Raw genomic sequence first — 20,576 nt, 5'->3', positions numbered from 1 at the left:
AATGCAACTTAAATGAAGTCTGCATCAAGTGGGGCTTGAACTGGCAACCTTGAGGTTCTAAGGCACACACTTAAGCGAGAAGCCATTGGACCAACAGACCTGACCTGGTGAATATGAGAGAGAGAGAGAGAGAGAGAGAGAGAGAGAGAGAGAGAGAGAGAGAGGAGAGAGGGAGAGAGGAGAGAGAGAGAGATGAGAGAGAGAGAGAGAGAGAGAGAGAGAGAGAGAGAGAGAGAGAGAGAGAGATGGAAACGGAATAGATTGAAGAGAGAGAGAGACATGGAAACGGAATAGATTGAAGAGATGAGGAGAGACATGGAAACGGAATAGATTGAAGGAGAGAGGGAGAGGAGCGAGAGAGACATGGAAACGGAATAGATTGAAGAGAGAGAGAGAGACTTGGAAACATAATAGATTGAAGAGAGATGGAAGCGGAATTGACATCTCAACCTATTGCCATTAACAGGAATCGAACCCTGAACCTTCGGATTGACAAGCTGCAACACTACCTATAGTGCTATAGCTTTGTACAGGCTGAGGTTGTCTGTTGAAGATAAAAGTGAACCAGTGAAAGCAGCCGATCTACAAGCTCAGAAACACGTTGCTATCTGAAAAGTTTTGAGATTGTAGATCGGCTATTTTCAGAATGAACTATGTCATACATTGAAAAGACATTACTCTCAAATAAGCATTTCAGGTTATCTTTAACAATTGCACTTGCATTAATTGACACAATCATGTTGTGTGCAATGCAACTTAAATGAAGTCTGCATCAAGTGGGGCTTGAACTGGCAACCTTGAGGTTCTAAGGCACACACTTAAGCGAGAAGCCATTGGACCAACAGACCTGACCTGGTGAGAGAGAGAGAGGAGAGAGAGAGAGAGAGGAGAGAGAGAGAGAGAGAGAGAGAAGAGAGAGAGAGAGAGAGAGAGAGAGAGAGAGGAGAGAGAGAGAGAGAGAGAGAGGAGAGAGAGAGAGATGAGAGACGGAAATAGATTGAAGAGAGAGAGAGACATGGAAACGGAATAGATTGAAGGGAGAGAGGGAGAGAGCGAGAGAGACATGGAAACGGAATAGATTGAAGAGAGAGAGAGAGACTTGGAAACATAATAGATTGAGAGAGATGGATGGAAGCGGAATTGACATCTCAACCTATTGCCATTACAGGAATCGAACCCTGAACCTTCGGATTGACAAGCTGCAACACTACCTATAGTGCTATAGCTTTGTACAGGCTTGAGGTTGTCTGTTGAAGATAAAAGTGAACCAGTGAAAGCAGCCGATCTACAAGCTCAGAAACACGTTGCTATCTGAAAAGTTTTGAGATTGTAGATCGGCTATTTTCAGAATGAACTATGTCATACATTGAAAAGACATACTCTCAAATAAGCATTCAGGTTATCTTTAACAATTGCACTGTATTAATTGACACAATCATGTTGTGTGCAATGCAACTTAAATGAAGTCTGCATCAAGTGGGCTTGAACTGGCAACCTTGAGGTTCTAAGGCACACACTTAAGCGAGAAGCCATTGGACCACAGACCTGACCTGGTGAATGAGAGAGGAGAGAGAGAGAGAGAGAGAGAGAGAGAGAGAGAGAGAGAGAGAGAGAGAGAGAGGAGAGGAGAGAGAGAGAGAGAGAGAGAGAGAGAGAAGAGAGAGAGAGAGAGAGAGAGAGAGAGAGAGAAGAGCGAGGAGTGACGAGAGAGAGAGAGAGAGCGCGAGGAGAGAGAAGAAAGAGATGACATTTTACATCCTGCCAAGTGAAAAGCAACATGTGGTTTCACAGTGTCTGAATTAAATATTAGATTGTAATGTCTTAAAAAATTGCACATGCATTATTTGATGCAGTCATGTTTTGTGCGATGCAATTGAAAAGTGGAATGACCCACCTACAGACAGAGCCAGATAGACAGACAGAGTGAGAGAAACAGACAGCTCAACCTATTGCCATTGACAGGAATCAAACTCTCAACCTTCGGACTCACAGAATGAGACACTAAAGTAGTGCTATAGCTTCATCCAGGCTGAAGTTGTCTGTTGAAGATCATACACTTTTGCCTTCTGTCATGAACCAAGCCCCTGTTTCACTAACACTAAGATCACTCGTTCACAAACCATTTACCAATAGAGAAATTGTATGTCTCCTCGAAACCGAAACCAGTGAAAGCAGCCGATCTACAAGCTCACAAAACGTTGCTATCTGAAAAGTTGTGAGATTGTAGATCGGATATTTTCACAATGAAGTACGTCATACATTGAAAAAAACATACTCTCAAATAAGCATTTCATGTTATCTTTACCGTTTTGCATATGTATTCATTGATACAGTCATGTTTTTTGCAATTCAACTTAAATGAGTCTGCATCAAGTGAGGCTTGAACCGGCAACCTTGCGGTCGTGAGGCACTCGCTTAAGGGAGAAGCCATTGGACCAACAGACAAGAACCTGTGAAAAAGGAGATCACACAGATGATACAGTTTCACGCAAATAGCTGAAAAATCCTGGGTTTAAGTGTTTTTCAAACTGCTCAAAATTTGCAGACAATCTAAGGGCGGAGCTTACTGGTTAACGTGATACATGTGTTCCTCATGAGTCAAGGCACATGTGTAAGCAGGTTTAATGGCTGTCGGCCAAACGAGGCATGACTTTTGCCTGTTTAAAGTTTGCATTTAAAAAAATCGCTATAGCGCCCCCCTTTGACCAATTGGAGTAAGATTGGTTTCAGTGATATTGGAATGACCCTCAACATTACCGCAAAGTTTCAAAGAAATGTGAGTCTGCATGTATGTGTTAGGGGCAGATGAATAATTGTCATAAAACTGCAATATTCATTGGCTCATTAAAGCTTCATTTTTTCGCTTATGGAAAATCTTTTGCATCAGTTTTTCGGCATAGGTTCAAAGTTCATGTGTAAAACGTTTCGTGCAGATTACTAAAAAATCCCAGGAGGAGATAGGTTTTAACTGTTTTTCATATTATTCAAAATGGTGGGAGATCTAAAGGTCAGAGGTCAAAAGTCAGAGTGTGAAAGTTGTTGATCATGAGTAGACGCATATGTATATTGAAGTTTCATGGCTGTAGGTCAAACAGGGCATGAGTTGTACCTGTTCAAAGTTGCCATTTGCAATTGAGTGCTATAGCGCCACCTTTTGACGAAAGATTGTGAGAATTATTTCTTGATAGTTTTTCATGACCATCTACCATATGGCCAAGTTTCGTAAAAAGCGTATGCACTAAGGGGGAGAAGAAAAAAGAGGGGAACATTAAAACAGGTCCAGAGCTGAGAGCTCTGGCCCCGTAATTATGGGAGCAACCTTCACTGGAGAATACTCTGCAGTACATCTTCATATACAGTAAACTTCAAAGATGCAGTGAGAAACCTTGCATAAGGACTCATAAAGGCTCTGCCACTTTTTGATGAATCAATGAGTTAAATCTGTACATACTGTACTATGCAGGCAATGTGCCCCAGAATTCACCTAGCAGCTATGGTAGTGAGCAAAAGATATACTGTGCAGTCCAGAAATATGTCCTTAATTTCCCATTGACATCACAAGATTTGTGGATCTGCTATTTTAATAGGATAGTTGGTAAACACGTACGATTTCATTGTGGAGTCGGTAAACATGTATGATTTAGGAGCAGTATTGTGTGACTGGCCATGCACATTTCACCACATTACTCACATTAGTCCAGGTATCCCGCACAGCAAAATACAGAGTGTTACATGGACACTTACGGCTCTATTCTTAGACTCAGAGTTAAATTTATACTCAGGATTCTGCAGTACAGAACAGATCTACTACCAGCATTCAAAGCATCCATTAATCAATAGTGATAACAATCCAAGAGTGTTTGTTAGATTGAATAACAAAACAGGCCTGCATCATGGCAACACTACTGTACCTAAAGTGAACATGCTCATGCACATCTGAAAATGTAATGGCAGGTGCTGTTTTTTTTGTTTTTTACAACATTACACGTCCGATACTAATCCTGTAATCAAATATGAAAGCTGTAGGTTGTAGAAATTATGTTCTTTCTGGATGAAGCTTTCTACTTCCATAATTTGCCAGCTTTATAATTGTGTGGTGATAACCTGCATTTTTTATCTAATTTCTCTCTCTCTCTCTCTCTCTCTACTCCACCATATACTGTACACACACACACACACACACACACACACACACACACACACACACACACACACACACACACACACACACACACACACACACACACACACACACACTCACATACTCCCACACGCCCTTGCCTTGGGCATTCCAAGCCCTGAGGGAGAGCTAGGGGAGCTCTGGTTAACTTCAGATGAACTCACAATGGGAATGCCTCCCCTTGGCCCGTCCACACTCCCACACAACTCCATGCAATGTAAAAGCGCACACACGTACACACGTACACACGTACACACACACACACACACACACACACACACACACACACACACACACACACACACACACACACACACACACACACACACACACACACAAGAACAATCTCAGAGTCGGGATAAATAACCTACATAACATTACCTATCTATCTCCCATCCTCACGCTGTGCTTCCTCCACCTGCTATGGCACATGCGCCTGCATACTGAAATGCTTATCGTGTCTTTCTCAGAACGCAGAGGGCTTTGGAAGTCTATCGTTATGCTATTGCACCATGCTTGTCTTGGAAACTGAGCATATGTAATGTAGCTCCGTCCTGAATATTAATGCTTGGTTAGCGTGAGCTCCCAACTGTGAGGGTGAGCCCCACAAGTGAGGCAAGGGCTGTGCAACACAATACACTTCATCTTAATGTCTCGCCCCCTGCTCCTCTGTCAAATACTGATGTGCTTTGAATGGGTAACTTTAAATGTTGTACCCGTACCTCTTAATTACAACTATAGCTGCTTGCGATGGAGGGGTCAGGGGATTAACGGCTGATTTATAATTCAATATACGATGCAGTCGCTCGCCTAAAATACCAGCTTGCGTGTTGTGAACTTGTAGATCGGCTATTTTTGGCAAGCAACACCGTCATACAACAGAGAATAAATTAAGCATTAGTGTACAGTATATTATTCACACAAATCACGTCCTTGGACCTCAGGCAGTGGCATCTGTGCTTATAAGCTCATGCTAAGATTGCCACTGATGTGTCAGACGTGTGTGTGTATTTAAAAGGATGCCTAACTAGGGCATAAAATGTGATCTATACTTAATCTTGAAATTACTAATCCCAAAGTGAATCACAGTTCCCTGAGGAAAGCCTCATTAGACAACCACTGATGCGTACTGGATCTAGTGATAAGTGGTGCTAATTGCCGTGTAGGCAAATTTAGGCACCGACGTCACGTGCAGTCGCACTCTTAAATGGAGACACTGCATGCACATACACAAGGATCTACACGCACGCATACAAGCGAACACACACACACACACACACACACACACACACACACTGTACACACACGGTGCACACACGCACAATTATTTTAGGTCCCCAGCTGCGAGGAGGGGTGGCTCTGAAAGTTTACTGATTCCGCAAGATGCCTTACTCGTGTAATGATGAAGTCCTGTATTCATCTTGCTCCCAGCTTCAAATACTGACATTGTTAGGAGCTTTTGACCCTGAACATTTTGTAAGGGGAGGAAATTAGGCCCTTCATTAAAAGCAAGATCAATGACAAGATTTCTGTGCAACGAATGGAACTTCAATTAGGGGAACAATTGAGGTGCACTTTAAAATGAATGATTTTCACATTCATATAGTATGTTACAAGATAAGGGGTCTTTAAGAGTGAGAGCCTCACTTATTCTTCCCAAACATGATTCAGTGACTAAAAGGGTAATGAAGGGAATAGTTCCTATTCATCTTTTGAAGGACTGCTGGTGTGCCTAGTTGCCAATAGAATGAATATAGCATGAACAATTTGTATCCCATTTATACACAAGGTTTTGGAGACTTGTAGATTTAGAAACTTCTGTAAATCCTCAGCCCTAGAAGAAAATCCCTCTTTTTTGCACTTACGAGTGCCACCTGTTCAAAATGTGATGCTCCATTAATAAAAATTAATACAACATATTTAAATGATGAACCAAGAAATGTGAATGTTTGGGAGGCTTACCTGCCAGGCATCCCACCAATGATAGTAGCAGTATAAGTTTCATTGGCAACTCCATTTTAATGGTCTCAGGTCAATACAAGCTCACATCCAATCACCGGAGTGCAGAATCTTGGCTTTGTCCCTTCTGACAATTTCTCTGTTCTTCTGTCAAAGGAAAAGAAAAATAGCGTAAGTGAGTGTAATAGAAATGAAGAAAGAGAGAGAGGCATGGAGAGGGAAATAAAGATAGGCCATTAGGCATTCAGAACCAGTGGTCATTGGTCACTGGTCTAGTCAGTTGGAGTGTTTTATATCACAAGGATAGTAATTGTCCATGTTTCCAAGGCAACCACTTCTAGGGCTCAGTCTACACACACTAGGGCCTTTACATTTGCACGGTGCACCTATCATCCATACTGTTGACTTTTTGACCCCCTAAAAGAAAAGTCCAGGGGATGATGAAAATGTGTTCTGTCTTTAAGCCACAAGTACATTTTTTTTTAAATCTTCATTGAACACTGTGCTCCCGATGCTTTCCCAGTTTTAATGGGTTAAGTCTGGCATGGTTTAGCTCATACAACTCACAGTATAATGCTGACCTCTTTCAAAACCATACCACAGCTTGTTTGATTTTCCAGGAAGCCATGGTTTCCATTCATGTCAGTACTGAATCAACTTGCAGACTTGATACAGCACTGTACTGCAGGTATTCCAACACACTAAAAATGGATTAAAACACTAATGTAACCTTGACAAAAAATATAATTAAAGTATGGATTTGATTTGAAAAGTCTAACCAAAACTCATCCCTGGAGAAGAGACTGTTTTGAGGTATAAAATATAAACAAACATGAAATCTAAAAATGAAGCCATTCATGGGAAAAATCATCTTTGTTTATGTATGATATTAGCCAAACTATAGGGCTGGGTGATGATATGACACCAATATCACGATTATTTCAAACGTTTGCCTCAATTACAATTAATGAACAATTTTAATTTTTTAAGTGAAAATATCAGATCAGCAAAACATGTCGCATCACGAGTGTAAGCTTAGATCGGCTATTTTACGCCATTGCTGTACAGTATAATACAGGGTAAAGTGTTTAATCAGACTAATTTAATCGATTTAGTGGATTATAAAAAATCTATTGGCATGTTTTCATGATAATTCATTGATATAAGAAAAAAATAAAATAAAAAACCCTGCTTCTCGTTTAATCGATTAACCTACCTGAGCTTACTTACTTAAGATTTAAGACGGTTATTGGTTGTAAATATCGTTTCAATATATTTTCGGTTAATTGCCCAGCCCTGGCCAAAGCGGTGGAAATAAATGGTAAATGGTGCATTTATATAGTGCTTTTATACAAAGCGCTTTACATAGATTGTGCATTACATTCACCCATTCACACACACTTTCATACACCGATGGCGAACTGGGAACTCTACCGGCCACTCTACAGGCCACTCTACCCCTGAGCCACTGCCGCCCCACAAAGATTGATGTGTTGACGCTGATACAGTAGGGATGCAACTATATTAAATAGAATAATTGAGAAGCATGTTTTATTTTTGTGTAGTTTTAATGTCTTATATATTGTGGCGAACAGCAAGGCAAGGAAACGAAGACAACTTCTCTCCAATATTAACAGCTTTATTCTTCCTCTTACAGAACAGTCTTTTTGAACAGACTGGCTTACTTTGTATTATTCGGAGCAGATAAAATCACATCACTGGTTTTCAAAATACATTATAGCACTTGAACTGAACTGATTATACTTTTATAACGGAGTAAATTGATTAGTTCGATTAACTGTTGCACCCCTACACAAATCTTTGCAAAAACATTCTCTATGTACTAGGCAGGCTCTTAATTACACAGTGTCTGTGCTGCCCAAAGCGGTTTATGTTATCTAGATTTACAGGTACTGTTTAATATACCAGATATTTGATATGAACGAGACATACAGTAGAGAGGGAGCACGAAAACCTTGGCTCCTTGTGCAAACATAGACGCTGATTTGTCCTAGCAAAGCTCTTACAAAAGACTTGTAAGAAGAGTTGTGCTTAAGTGTGCTTAACATTGCATAATAGGGATCATGCCTGCAAGTGAAACATAAAGGGATTGTACTGAAACCTGCTGAGACAAAACAAAAGGCAGGCTGGTTGTCAGCCACTACCCTAGCATGTAATAAAGCTCTGTCCTGGCACCTAAAATTCTTCAGAGCCGGGAGGATTTTGCATTTCTGACATAAAGAGCTGACTGTACTGTACGCTGCGTGAAAACCACTTTCGTTCCCCAGGGGGGAGACTTACACAATTGATTTTTCTCAAGGACTAAAGTGTAATTCATCCCTGCTTAGACTCCATTGAAGTCTCAAATAAAGTTGTGACATGATAATAATGAGACACTGTTGTTTCTCAGTGATAAACACACAGCTGTATTTATTTATTTGTTTTTGTATACTATATCACCCTACCCAATATGTCGATGTAAGTGATCTTTTCTGGCAAATCAACAGAGTAACGTTTCTACATCATAGGCTGGTTCGTGCAGACTGGCATGTGATTTGATTCGGAGTTAAAACCGGGAAAGCATCTGTGCCATTTTAGATTTTTGCATCGGCTATTCAAAAATAGCAGATGTACAAGCTCACAGTTTGTAAATCTGCTATTTCTGGGCATTTTTGAAAAATCTTGAAAGTGTGCGAACTACTGATTTATAATAGTCAGGGAATATTATCAGAATAATGTCAAATCTTGGAATAAATTCCTTACCAAGAAATTTCTTCACCAATGTGTTTGTAAAAGTGTCTAGTAACACATCTCATAAAGACTGAAATGCAGTTTCCCTAGGGGAATTTTTGACAGCTGCTGAAAGTTGGGGTACCCACCATAACCTTATGTGGGGAAAAAATATATACATTTTATTCTGTTTTAAGTAGCATGTGAGGGGTCAAACTAGGGTGTTTTTATGATTCTGAATCCATTGCAAGCATTTTGTTTTGCACCAAAACCACTCCTTCGGCTAAAAACACCCCAATCTCAATGGGCTTTTTACACAAAAAATTACCTGGAAAAGGTTGGCTATGGCCGTTTTTAGCCCAAGGAGTGGGTTTGGTGCAAAACAAATGCTTGCAATGGATTCAGAATCATAAAAACACCCTTGTTTGACCCCTCATATGCTACTTAAAACAGAATTAATTATTTTTTTTTTCCCCGCATAAGGTTATGGTGGGTACCCCAACTTTCAGCAGCTGTCAAAAATTCCCCTAGGGAAACTGCATTTCAGTCTTTATGAGATGTGTTACTACACACTTTTACAAACACATTGGTGAAGAAATTTCTTGGTAAGGAATTTATTCCAAGATATTTTTAATATCCCCTGACAATAAGGCATTTGTAGAATACGCCTCAGGTCTTAATGAGTTAAATTAGTCTTAGTCAGCCTGACTACCCGTCACTGGCACATTCAACCTGAATAGCAGTTCCTTTGACTGCACACAATCAGCACGCACAGATACATGAGAATAAGAAAGAATTAGTACCTTCATGACGCAAGGGGCAAAAAGGTTCAACCACAACACAAGGGTTGTATTTTCACAGTTTCTTAGTTATGCCTCTTATCTCTGTGCCACTGTAAGGCATGAAGGATCATACTGATGCTTATTTAAATACATCAGTGCATTGCCTGACATGCTCGCCCGCACTGCTGCCTCACAGCATGTACTAAACAACACACACACACACACACACACACACACACACACACACACACACACACACACACACACACACACACACACACACACACACACACACACACACACACACACACACACACACACACACAGTAAATCTCATGGAGACTGGGTTTAGAGTGTCAACTTAGTTCTAACTCATCTTGCAGTTATTAATGTTAATGTCATGAGTAAATGTTGGCTTTTAATAACAAAACAGAAAGACTTTCCTTTCCTTTCTCATGCTCCTCTCATCGGGCTATTTTTGGAGCGCTCCTCCTTTGCGGGAACAATTGTGAGAAAAGCGCGTAATAAATTACTCCAGATAATGCCTCTAACATGGGGAAAAGGGGAGAAAATTCAACAAAAAATTACGTAACCTTTTTCATATCATGTCATAGTGGTGCCTTTGAAAACGTCATTACTTGTTTGGATACAGAAGATGAAGCTTGAGTCAAACGGCAGTGAAATGTGTTTAACTTGTTTTAGCTTACCAGTGCCAATGAATACATTTGCAGTTCTGCAACTCTGGCACATAGGGCTATGTATTGGCAGGTAACTCTCGATACAGGAGTCACAATATGATTGCCAATACGGAGCACAATTGCACATGATCAAAATGCTACAAGATAAAGCCCCCAAAACCTTCCAAATATTTACATATGTGATATACGTAGATCTTTAAGAGGTTTAGTTTCACTGTCATTTTGCATGCCTTCGCCACTCTCCTTTCGTTCTTTCTCCCTCCCTCTACATAGCAGAGGGATTTGCCAGTATGCAGTATACAAATTCAGACATTTTATTAAAACAGACAAAAAGGCTATAAAATTTTGCAATATGGACTTATTTATACTGTACAATACAGGCGGCGCCAAAACATATCCCAATATTTAATATTTTGAGCACAGCACTACTGGCAAAGCACAAAAATGTTTCCAGTAAGTCAGCATCGTTTCATGTATGAACATTTGAAACCCAAAAACATATAAAACTAGAAAGTGCGATCCTCTGAGTGCAGATCCCCACCAGGCCGGGTTGCCTACCCAGGGCCTGCAAACTTTGGAAGTCAGTCATAGCCAATCGGAATAGAATCTGACTGATACATCTTGATCACATGACTTCAGAGATCATGTATTCGATCTGCGTGAGTTTTGGACAACATTTGTAGGAGTAGTAGCTAAAAGTGTGTTTTGAAGAAAACATGAAACACATTGCACTATAACAGTGCTATAGACCAACAAGTGACAGTCTGCTTCACATTTTACACATTGTGCTAAGTGTTATAGCCCCACCCATCATCATGATTTGTGGCATTTTGTTCAAAACAGACCCCTCCCACAAACTTTGAAAGCCAATCGTAGCCAATCAGAATGGAATCTGAAAAGGCTGACAGATTTGATTACGTCTCCACAGAGATGAATGAACAAAATCTTTGAAATGCGAAATGGCGAAAAATCTTGTCGGACAGAAATGGGCGTGACCTAAAGAGTTGAATCATGATCCAAGGAATCCAGGGTTAAAAATGTTTTGGGTTGTACAATCTACGGTTCAAGAGTTACAGGCTAAAACGTGAAGTGCCCTGTTGTGCCCTGTTATAGCGGGGCAGAGGTTCTTCCTTGGCCTGCTGAAAGTGCGCGTGCAAAGTTTCATGCTGATCCAAGTCCAACAGTGCCGGAGATTATCTGGTGGCGGATGGACGGACACACGGACAGACAGGGGCGAAAACATAACCCCTGTCCACAGCCGTTCCGGCCTGGAGGGGATAATTAGCATTTACCCAATGACTATAGTGTATAAAAAGAAGATGACCAGAAGGTGGGAATTGTTAAGTTGCTGACCCCATTTTTAAATGCAAGTATCAGTAGACCTATAACAGGGATGTCTTGATCTCTATTACTGAGCAAGCCCAGAGACATGAGACATCAGACAGAGGGGTTAGTGAGGAGGATAAAAGACAGTCTTTTGATCCAAAGAAGCTCGAGTGCTCAGATGATGGCTCTGAGAGTTGGGGCGTGTCCACGGCACAGCCCGACTGTCTCTATAGTACAAATTAATTACCCTTGTGACCCAAGTGGTGACGACAAGACCTATAAATTACTTTCATGCGAAACGGACCCTCTTATTTGTTTGCTGCAAGCGAGGCAAGTTCATAATAGGAGAGGCTTTCCGAATTTTTACCTTTAAAGGTCTGTCTTCTTTCCTCTCTCTCAGAAACGGGGTGAAATGCATGAAAGATGAACTACAATCACGTCTGAAAATGACAGTATAATATGGGATATTTTCCTTCCCCAATCTCTCCAAACTTATCTACAGTTTCCAAAGAAGTTAACAATGAAACAATATAAAATATCTTCATATATATACCTACTATTTCTCCCTGGATGATCCAGTACTGGCCACATGTGGGGAATGAATTATCCCTGTCAGGTATCTCAAATCCTTACGTAGGACCTGAATACTAATGCAAATGCCATCCTTTTTTCCCTTTTTTATTTTCAGATGACAGCAAAAATCGGTCTGTTAGTGCCTACTCCCTACTCCCCTGTACAGCGCAGCAGTAACTGTGTCCCTCAGTATTTGTTGATGGTCCTTTTGATCTGGCTACCTGTGGACATGAAATAGCTGTTGCTGGTGGCTTGGAGCAAGCTAATGTACTCTAATGGGCTTATTTCTATTACCCGGGGAAGGTGCCTTATGTCCTGCATCACATAGAGTGTTCTGTGCCTGATGCAAGTTCTCGTTGGCTCACATTGGGTCCTCACTTTTTGTATACAAGCTAGCAAAGCTGAAACCTTAAAAGTTGTTTATTAAACGGTAACACTAGCTATGCATCCCATGTAATGCGTTATAAGCAAACTTATAATGCATTATAATCTGCTTATATCACTGTAGTTATAGTTTTACGAACTCATAAATACTCATAATGCTTTATAACAATAATCATTAAAAGCCTCTTATAATGACTCATAAGGTCAAGTATTAAAATACTTCATAATTAATGGTCACTCAGTGACTTTTCTTTTGGCCAGGATCGTATTACAATTCTCATACTTACATTATAATTTTTATTTTTATTTTATAATGCATTGTAATCCGTTATAATGCAATATAGTATGATTATAAGTCATTATAAGTGGCCATTGGGTGCTTTAATTAAAGTAACATAAAATTTCTCACCCACCCTCTGGGCAATTTTAATATCAGATAGTGTAGGATTCTAAAATCAATATAATGTATTACAACTATGATAATTATAATACACTATGATCCTTGCCCAAAAGTCAGTGAATGTCCAGCAATTATGAAGTATATAATACTTAACCGTATAAGTCATTATAATATGCTTTATAATGTGTTATGATTATTGTTATAAAGCACTAGTATTTATGAGTTCTTATAATTATAATTATACAGTGTTATAAGCGGATTATAAGGCATTATAAGTATGCTTATAAATCATCATAAACATTCCCATAGCACAACGTTCCTCCACACACAGCTGATTCTCATTATGGAGACACTACAGGGCTGCTACTCTGTTCTGAATCTAATTCAAAATAACGGCCGGATGGTGCATTACAAAAGTTCTCGTTTTAAGCTTAAACGGTACACTAAAATGTCTAAATGAGATATTTGGGAAGATAAATAGCCAATGCAGTAACATAAACATGCTTCGCCACTGCTTCTCTCTCTCTGCCTAAAGGTGTGCAAGGCAGTGTGGTATCCCATAGCCTAAGCCCTAAGGTGATGGGACGGTCGGCTGAGACTGGGATTGACCGAGACACAACCAGCCTCCGTTTCACCAGAAACTGTGAAACAATTCACAATAAAGGTAGCAAGAAAGCCACTACAGCTAGACTTTAACCCCAAGGCTCAACCTAAAGGAGACACCATGCATAATTTACTTTTTTCTTTCCAATGTACGATTATACTCAGATTTGTGTGCCTTCTTCTTGTACTGCTACAGCCTGGTCACCAGAGAAAAAAGCCAATGGGTTGTCAAGCCATACACTAGGTTTTGACCAAGTTATTTTTAATTGGACTCGAGCTCTAACACTGTCAGCTGTGTCTCTGAGTTGTCTTCTGTCACTCTATGAACCATGAGGAAGGTTTTCCAACATATTGCCTGCTGACAAAAAAAAGGTATAACCATGCCCAAATTTATGTACAGTATTTCTCCTAGTGATGAAGATGTCTTTAGGTTCATTAAGTCTGCAATATGATGGCTATAGATATGGTGGCTATAAGTGATAGCTATAAATTGAATAGTGCCCATGCACTATATGATACACTGGTCCTACTGTGCTGAACTGTAAATTAGAATATGCAGGCAGACTCCTATCCTGGATTAATTGAAAAGATACAGTAGGCACAGGCATTAAAGGTCCAAACTGTCTGGCATGTTTACTCCACTGACTACAACTCACAGTATATATTACTGCCGACCTTTTTGTAAAGAATACTATACTGTTCGATTTTTGAGGAAGGCATTGGATTCCATTAATGTGTAGCACGTATTTTGTAAAGTATGAATATCAACTTGAAGAGACTTGAAACTTACCGGGGACTGGGGTCCCCCAGCAGGGGTCTATACTTGGTCCCCTCCTTTTTCCCCTGTACACCAAATCTCTTTGCCGAAAAAAGCTGATCTGTAAGCTCGTTGATCTTGTAGATCTGCCAGTTGTATTAACGTTTACCTATATTCGCTGAATGTTTGACTATTATGACATGCCCAGAATAGGGACGCTAGGGTTCTTGTAGTTAGTGCACTTTAGTTAGTGACTGATTGAAAACTCTAGCTGACAAGATAGTCCTTTAACATGTCGCTATAGTTGTTCCTGTTACTGAAGGTTTTGTCTCTTGAAGAATGTGGGAAATTGGCTTAGATTAAGCACTGCTTGGTGCAGCCTTTGAGGGAAATTAGGCATCCTTGCATAAATGGTTAAGTTATAAGGTGGAGTAATGGTAAAAACAATCACACCCAGTGTGAAGTGGGCGGTGTGGTCACAGTGGTCATCACAGTGATGGAAGTTCACTTAAAGAAAAGTAATATTTCTGAAGTGTGTGGTGCTATTTATTAACAATAAACAATAAATAAACAGTGGTTGGTCCACAATGGGTGATTCACTTTAAAAAAAAAAATTAAGTGCATAGTCCTATTTATAGGGCTACAGTGCTATGCACATGTGTCATGTGTTTCACTAGCCAATCACAGTCCTGAATAGAGTCAGCCAATAGATTTGCATTGAATGTGTAGGGGTTAGGGGTGTACAATGGTGGCCAATCACGGTGCAGGGTTAGGGGGGTACAATGGTGGCCAGTGATTTGCATTGAATGTGTAGGGTTAGGGGGGTACAATGGTGGCCAATCACAGTGCAGCGAATGTCGATGTCCAAACCTCACATATAGGGGCGGTTGCACCGCCCAAAAAAGAATCCAAGGTACAGCGTTGTTAAGAGACTCCTCCTCTTCCTTCTCTAATCTGACAGTGCACCAGCTGGAGTAGATAAACCATAGAAGGCAGCTCAGTCCGACACAGAAGCTGACAGGTGATGGCAGTTGATTTGACCCTCTCCATTCCATCCAATCTCTCAGCCGCCATCAATTTTTCAGGCCATAAAAAAAAAAAAGTATTAATGAAATAGTATGCCATGTCCTTTCTGTTGCGGGGATGAAATTCACACAAAATGTGTGAGCATCCCAACCTCCAACTCCACCCCCAGCTCTGAATCATGAATGAGACCAAACTCCCACTCTGCACAGGAACAAGAAAAGACCAGAAAAAAATCATGCTGCATCTTTAATCGCCCAGGCCTTGACTTCACTTGATCTGCAGACACCAGCTCAATCATAGTGTTTTCCTGCATGTAGAGCTCATCTTCCTCCTCTAAGTGCATTCAGTCATTTAAAATTCATTTTCTGGTGGGGCTTGAGTTGAGACTAGTGGTGGTACGGGACGTAAAATTTCCCTAGAATCCTGTGTACGTTGATTGAACTCGCATATGAATGAAACATTTACGAAGCAGCTCTCTGCAACAGTGGGAGCAAAATTGACAGTATGGTCCTAATTAGATGATAGAATTGTACAGGCTCATTTAAAGACCCAGTCCTTCACCCAAATGTAAATGCAGAGAGGACTAAAATAGCAAGGGAAAAACATATTCTGCTAATTGATGGTCAGAGCTGTTCTTTCAAAGGCAGGCTGATGATTGTCATCTCATGTAGCTAGGATTGGTGTCTTTTAGTCCATTTGTGTGGCTGCAATTTTTTTTGTGTCCATGAAAAGTTTATTTTGACATGTGTTTGCAGGGGCGTAGCCACGGGTGGGCATAGGTAGGCCTGGGCCCACCCACCTGGCTGTTGTGCCCACCCAAAAAATATATATATACATTCACCCTAATATATTCACCCAATCCGCACAAAACCGCCCCCAAAAACTCCAAAATCCGCACAAAACCGCCCCAAAAATCGCGCGCCCGTGCGAACAGCTGCTGCCAGCGTTCTGGCTACGCCCCTGTGTGTTTGTCATAATTATGAAATCATTATTTTGATCAATTCCTGAAAATATACTCAAGCTACAGTAAATCTTTTTTTATCTAAATACTGCAATGTTGCAGCATGTCTCAAATGTAAGGTGTTAGCTGGTTGTAATGATGGAGATATCAAGATTAGGGTGAGAAATCTTGCTCTTCAAGAAACTACATGCACATACCCACGACTGAGATGCTGAAAGATATCCTCATTTTGAATGTGGGCCAGTACCGTATATTTAATTTTTTACTTTTCTCACAAATGATACAACTCGGGGAGAGAGAGGATGCGCCAACAATATTCCCATGCCATGAAGCTGCCTCAAATAGTGCCACAAGACAAAGAGACTAATGGTGTTTTGATCTAAGCACACAAGCCGCAGGCATGACATAACACACGCCAGCTTCTTCATTTTTCCAGACCTCACCAGGGGCACTTTTTGAATGCACTCGTCCTCGGGTCCCCTGTGACAGGAGTAAGTCATCTGAATACGCTGAAAGCTTCCTCACTCCCTGCCTACATATAGGCTTATGATAAAGATACCGCGTGTAAAAAACTTTCACTGGTATATAGACCCCACAAATGATGAGTCGTATATGATGGTGTAATTACAATTCTGTCGATAAAGCCATGCCTAGAACCAGTGCAAACACTGCTAGTCTGTTTCTTGTTTTCTAAGCCAACCACAAACAGAGAGAGTATGCTGTTGAAGATGGAAAGCAGGCCACATGGGGCTACTATAGCAGCAGTGACAGGTGCATCTTAAAGATTCAGATGAACTATTTGAAAAGTTATAGTCAGCAGTGTGTGAGTCACTCTTTCCCCATAATATATACCAAGGGCTTGAAATCTGTAGGTGGCATTCATTACTGTTCAACACACTATCTCATTACTTTGGAATAGAAGGGAATTAGGAAAGATCAACAGCAAGGGATAATTACTGTGCTTGTTCTTATAGCATCCTGCACGATTAGGCTGGTAGGTTAGGTTTTCTTAAAATGTTAGCTCATGCTTAAAGGTGCAGCAAGTGATTATTTTTTTAATAAGTGTTAAATAGCTCTACTTTATATTCTGATAGTAATCATTGCTATATAGAGTGTTTGTTCAGCAACAGCTGTCTCCCCCTCTCTCCAGCTCTTTAGTAAAAAGAAAATGCGGGATATCAATTTTATCCAATCAGGAAACTGAGGAAAGAGAACTCAAACAGAAGCTTATAGATCGGATATTATCGCCATCCGACATACAACAAAGTCATTATTTTTTAAATAATGCATATCCATGCATCTACAAACCATGGTGTGACTTCACCAGACCCAGGGCACCAGTGTGCACGTGCCATTGCCCAATGAGGTGGAATGAAGTTCATGCATGTTCTGTTCTGCTCTTCTCTGCCTGATATGGTCTGGATCAACTGTGACATCATCAGAGGCGTGCTTAGCCATAAGCATACTTCCCAGAGGGGAAGAGTAGTAGCATTACAATTAGAACCACTTGGCTACACCGAGCGACGGCATTCCACAGGAATCAGCAACGGGAATTTCATCTTTGCTTTGGGTAGTAACGATTCCCTTTATGCCTATATGGAACATACAGGCACCAATTTGTCAACATAATGGCTTAATAAATCAAAAGGCAGTGCTTAGAATTGTCAATCTTGCCTTGCAGAATGAGTATCAACAGGAGATTCTTAACATCTATGCTGAATTGTGAGCCTGGGAGGGTATAAATTAAATTGCAAGAATGTTGAAACATTTCCAATCTATGTAGCTTTTGCAGGGTACAAGTACACTCTCTGAAACATATGGGCACTTGATTTCACAGGACTAACAAGGTCCAGAGGGTAAAGACACACACACACACGCACACACACACACACACACACACACACACACACACACACACACAACACACAACACACAACACACAACACACACACACACACACACACACACACACCCTCACACACACACCCTCACACTTAAGACAATCAGAACCACAATCAAGCTATAGGAGCTCTTTGATGAATTCCAGTCCCTGTTGATCACTGCTGGAAAATGAGTTTAACATGAGGTTTAAATGGGAAGCAACTCATAGGTGAATTGCTGTCCCTTTGTAAAGAAGCAGAGGCATGGCAAAATAATGCCCGGGGTAATTGGAGGACAAAGTGAAGGCTATTAAAATGGGAACCTGTAGAGTTGTGCATTTTACATATCAGTTGGGAAATTGAAAATATTGTGTATACAGTACTAGGATGGAAAGCCTGTGTGTTTGTATTTTTTTTATTTTTTACTACATCCATATCCCAATGGGGGAAAATACACATGGCTTTAAATGCAAGGCACTGTCAAAGGCAGCAGTATGCTCATGCATTCAGAACAGCTGGACACTTTGCCTTCAGTGTATGTGTATAAAATGTTTTTTTTTTACCAAAACAAGAGTGGAGGGGAAAAACATCGAAACAGTCACGATCAGCGTCCCCAGTTAATGTCTCAAATAGACAATGGTCGATTTTCCCCCCTTTTATTTTTTAAAAATATCAAATAATAATATAAGTAGGACCTAAACCTAAAGATTTCAACCCATGATTACCCTGATGATAGGAATAACATTAGGGGGAATTATAGCAAAAGGGTTACAGAATTATCCAATATAGTCTACAACAGTAAAATGTGTGTTACTTACCTCAGTGTATCCTCTGTAATTTATGTATGTGTTTATTATCCCTTCTCGGATATTATCCATGTTACTCCGCGCATCTCTCACTCCTCGTCACACCAGCAGGATCCAACATCTACATACAATAGTTGAGTCTGTGTCTCCTTAAAGAAGTCTAGAAGTCGTCCACGGAGAAGCAAACTACACCATTATCTCTTTACTGTCCGTAAACTTAACCTTCTTAGATTATTAGTCTAAACAGGCTACTGTCCGTAGATAACTTAACCTTCTTAAGATAGTCTAAATAGGCTACTCTTTTCGTTTTGCCCACTTGTCCAGAGCTGTTGCAAGCAGCGGGTCGTCTCTATACTATTCAGCTCCTCCACGACAAATCAATTTAGGGCAAAGCAGCTGCGCTGTTCTGTTCGCACCACAGCGGGACTTCAGCTAAAACCACTCCAAATCCGCGGTGGCTTATACTTATTAACCTGTCTGTGGCTTTTCTGATTTTCATAGCGGATTTCTTAGCATTTTATGAACGCGTTAAGTGGTCGCTGTCGACCAAACGTCTCTCCATCCAGGCTGGGCGTCCAAGCTACTGTGCTGTGTATGACGAGGAGAGGAGGAATCTGGCTGCATGGCGCGCAAGACAGTGGCACATGGGACATTTAAAGTGGCTGTGTCCCCCCCCCCCCCCCCCCCCCCACGCTGCAGGTTCACAGTGACTGAATTCAACCCTATTCATATTAAGGTCCATTATTTATTTGGCTTTTGAGCCACGGACCACCATTTGATGAGATTTAGCCTCTCAGACCCAAAACTTACAAATATTTTGTTATCGTTGGATAAGATTTTGTCCACAATTTCATGCTGTATTGATGCGATAGGCTACCATAGAGATAACAGGCAAACGTTGATCAAAAGAACAATTCTTCTACATTCTCTAATTGTGTAGCCTTATTGTAAATATGAATAACAAGTAATGCAGATGTTTAACAATTTAACTCTTGAGAGTGTAAATGAAACCAAATGGATCTGTAAGGGTCAAATTGGTTTAATTTTACACTCTGTAAGGGTCCATTTGGTTACCAACTCCATCATTTAGCTGGGGACCACCTGGAACCCCCTCAAGGACCACTGGTTGAGAACCACTGCTCTACTGTATGCAACTGTTCAACCCCTATCCACAAGTTTCCTAGGGCGTTGTGGGCATCACTCCCTGTCGATTTGATCCCTGATACCTGATCAAATCGACAGGAAGTGATGACCACAACGCCCTAGGAAACTTGTGGATACACTATGTACAGACAGAGCCAAGTTGGTGTTAGTAGGTAGTTAGTAGTTAAATTAGTTAGTGTGGTTGCCCTAAAGGCAACACACTATAGTACGACTTTATTCTTCTTCTTTAATATAGATAAACTTGATTTTGTCCCGCTACCCCTCCCACTGTTTTGCCAGCACACACTTGAGCCATATCATATGTCAAATTGACCGGCTTCATCGAGAATCGTGTGCTTCCATTTTGC

General features: G+C 40.7%; 1 protein-coding gene across 3 annotated transcripts in view; it reads right to left on the bottom strand.

Annotated features, from left to right (window-relative positions):
• cntn3a.1 (contactin 3a, tandem duplicate 1) overlaps positions 1-19,639 on the bottom strand; it is a 116,015-nt gene extending 96,376 nt beyond the window's left edge. For 2 of the 3 annotated variants that reach the window (XM_080444649.1, XM_080444651.1), the window contains exons 1-2: positions 19,078-19,639; positions 6,143-6,286 (exon numbers count right to left, since the gene is read on the bottom strand). In XM_080444649.1, coding sequence (XP_080300775.1) covers positions 6,143-6,197 — 55 coding nt within the window. In that variant the 5' untranslated portion in view covers positions 6,198-6,286; positions 19,078-19,639. The remainder of the gene's footprint in view (positions 1-6,142; positions 6,287-19,077) is intronic. The other variant, XM_080444650.1, reaches the window with a different exon arrangement.
• Positions 19,640-20,576: the final 937 nt, after the last annotated feature.

Source organism: Gymnoscopelus braueri (assembly GCF_963280865.1).
Source record: "Gymnoscopelus braueri genome assembly, chromosome: 12".
Taxonomy (NCBI): domain Eukaryota; kingdom Metazoa; phylum Chordata; class Actinopteri; order Myctophiformes; family Myctophidae; genus Gymnoscopelus; species Gymnoscopelus braueri.
This window is presented reverse-complemented; position numbering and strand designations above follow the sequence as displayed.